We start from the raw sequence: 2,761 nt of genomic DNA, 5'->3' as shown, positions 1-2,761 counted from the left end.
GGGTCCACAATTTTTCATAAAATTATTTAAATTTTTTTTTTAATATTTAATTAATTTTTTAATTCAATTGGGCTAGGGAGTGGGTTCCTCCTCAAGCCACGTCAACATTTAACAGAAAAATCGATGGAAGTTTGACATTGCAACAAATTCATAAGATGAGGTATAACATTGTAACTTTTAAAACATGAGGTATAAAATTATGATACGACTTATAATTAAGGTATTTTTGTGTAATTTACTCTACTTTTATAAAGCTTAATGACATAGAAAAAGAGAAGGGATTAGGTAAGGAGGGATGGGCATATACTGTACGAAAGTGCAGTGAAGGTTTCCGAAGGTAGGGGTGTGCTGGATAATTAAGCGGTAAGTTCTAGGAAGAGAAGGAGAAGGTTCAGTTCAGCGGGATGGTCAGCAAAAGCAGGCTTAAATAACTACATCGACCACGTACATTTACTGCTTCCATAGATTCCCTATATATATGATATATCTACTCGGCTAGATTCCCACACAAAAGATGGGAAACAGTAATGCTAAACATACAAAAATAACAAGCCATCCTCTCCCTCCCACGTCCATGGCCACCAACCAAACAGCTGATCATCCAGCAGCTGCATGGTCAGAGCTTCTAGGCTCAAACAACTGGGATGGCCTCTTGGACCCTCTAGACCTCAATCTCCGAACCCTCATCCTCCGCTGCGGCAACTTCTGCCAGGCCACCTACGACGCCTTCAACAACGACCAAAACTCCAAGTACTGCGGATCCAGCCGCTATGGCAAACACTCCTTCTTCGACAAGGTCATGCTCCAAGACGCCGCCAACTACCAAGTCTCTTGCTTCCTCTACGCCACTGCCCAAGTCAGCGTCCCCGAAGCCTTGCTTCTCCACTCCCAGTCTCGTGAGTCGTGGGATCGCGAGTCTAACTGGATCGGCTACATCGCTGTCACTACCGATGAAGTCAGCAAAGCCATCGGTCGGCGTGAAATCTACGTCGCATGGCGCGGCACGATTAGAAACTACGAGTGGATTAATGGCATGGGAGCTGAGCTGGAGTCCGCGGAGAATATCTTAGGTTCTTCTCATGCCAATGGCCATCAAAATCACGATGACAAGGATGACGATGACGATGAAGATGACGAAAAAGTGCCGAAAGCCATGAGGGGTTGGCTTACAATGTACATTTCCAACGACCCAAAATCCCCGTTTACAAAAACAAGCGCCAGAGTTCAACTTGTGACAAAAATCAACGAGCTGAGGAACAAGTACAAGGACGAGAAGCTGAGCATAACCATGACAGGACACAGTCTCGGTGGGAGTTTATCGGTTTTGAGCGCTTTCGATTTGGCCGAAAATGGGGTATCCGATATCCCAATTGCGGTTTTTGTATTTGGTTGTCCACATATCGGAAACAAGGCATTGAAAAGACGGATTGAGAGGCACCCGAATCTGAAGATACTGCATATTAAGAACCACATCGATGTTATTCCGCACTATCCGGTTCATATAATGGGGTACCGGAAGGTCGGGACCGAGCTTTTGATTGATACGAGGAAGTCGCCATTCTTGAAGGAATCAAAGAATCTTTTCGACTGGCATAACTTGGAAGGGATGCTGCATGTGGTGGCCGGGTGGAACGGGAAGGAAGGGGATTTTGAGCTGAGGGTGAAGAGGAGCGTGGCATTGGTGAACAAGTCTAGTGATTTTCTCAAGGAGGAGTGTCATGTGCCGGCGGTGTGGTGGGTGGAGAAGAACAGAGGGATGGTGCTTGATGAGAGAGGCGGGGAGTGGGTGTTGCCTTCGCCGTCTGATGAGGATCTACCGGTCCCTGAGTTTTGACAGGTAATGGTGGCGGTGGTTGGTAGCGGTGGGACAAAGCGGAAGCGGTGTGTGCCGCCATCATAGGGTCAAGTCAATGGCTCATATGCAGTACAATAATGTTGTTTGTCCTGTTTTAAGTTGTCTACAACTTTGAGTAGGTCTCTTTTGTTGAATGTGCGTCATTTTCACGGGTGTTTCATAAATTTTTAGATTGGTGATTGGATAAATTAAACGAAAAAATGACAAGATTTAATAGAGTACGTGAGAGAATAAAAAAAGTGTCTGTTATGAAATTTGAGATTAAATTAATGGATTTAACTAATCCATACATGAGAGAGAGATCAAACCAATGCTTATTATTATTAATTGACTGCTTGCTTTTGGGGGGTGATCAGTCTTTATTTATATACACGAATTGATTGATTAAGACATTACGACTTCGTGTGATAGGAAGGACTAACCTAGATAGGAATATTTATACATTTAAGGTATTTTGAAGGAAAAAATGAATGAAATTTTTTATATTTTGTCCAAGTTGAAGATTACTTATGAAAAAAAAATCTTTAGTAGTTCCTATGAAAATAGTAGGATTAAAAATGGATCTTTTCTTTATGAGGAACCTTTAATTTGAAGAATCATATCCAAACTAATCATCACTATCAAACAAGTCCTAAGTGTAAATTGTGTAGTACTGCAACATTATCAAACGTGAGTTTTGGCAAGAGGCTGTGGTGTATCGTGATCGCTTGGTTGGGAAGGTTTACAACGGCAAACTTGTGGATCTCGATGAGCTAGGCTAGATCGCTTTTATCAAATTTTGGGACATCACCAACAATGATATTGCATTTAGCTACTAAAATAACATGGCATGGCTTCCATGTTGAATCTCATATCGGGAGGATTAAAAGATAAGAGTTTAAATATCTTAATTCCACTCTAATTAAT

At 42.1% G+C, this 2,761-nt stretch overlaps 1 protein-coding gene across 1 annotated transcript; it reads left to right on the top strand.

The window, feature by feature from the left end:
• The first annotated feature begins 491 nt into the window (after nucleotides 1–491).
• On the top strand, nucleotides 492–2,182 carry LOC125472670 (phospholipase A1-IIdelta-like). Its single transcript, XM_048574343.1, has one exon. The coding sequence runs from the start codon at nucleotides 515–517 to the stop codon at nucleotides 1,832–1,834; it is 1,320 nt and encodes a 439-aa protein (XP_048430300.1). The 5' UTR covers nucleotides 492–514; the 3' UTR covers nucleotides 1,835–2,182.
• Nucleotides 2,183–2,761: the final 579 nt, after the last annotated feature.

Source organism: the organism of the source record quoted next, unplaced genomic scaffold, assembly GCF_019419815.1.
Source record: "Pyrus x bretschneideri cultivar Hongxiangsu unplaced genomic scaffold, Pyrus_bretschneideri_v1 Contig71, whole genome shotgun sequence".
NCBI classification, from domain to species: domain Eukaryota; kingdom Viridiplantae; phylum Streptophyta; class Magnoliopsida; order Rosales; family Rosaceae; genus Pyrus; species Pyrus x bretschneideri.
This window is presented reverse-complemented; position numbering and strand designations above follow the sequence as displayed.

What these genes read in the sequence shown, in the direction of transcription:
- LOC125472670 (XM_048574343.1), top strand. Translation starts at nt 515, where the DNA reads ATGGGAAACAGTAATGCTAAACATACAAAAATAACAAGCCATCCTCTC.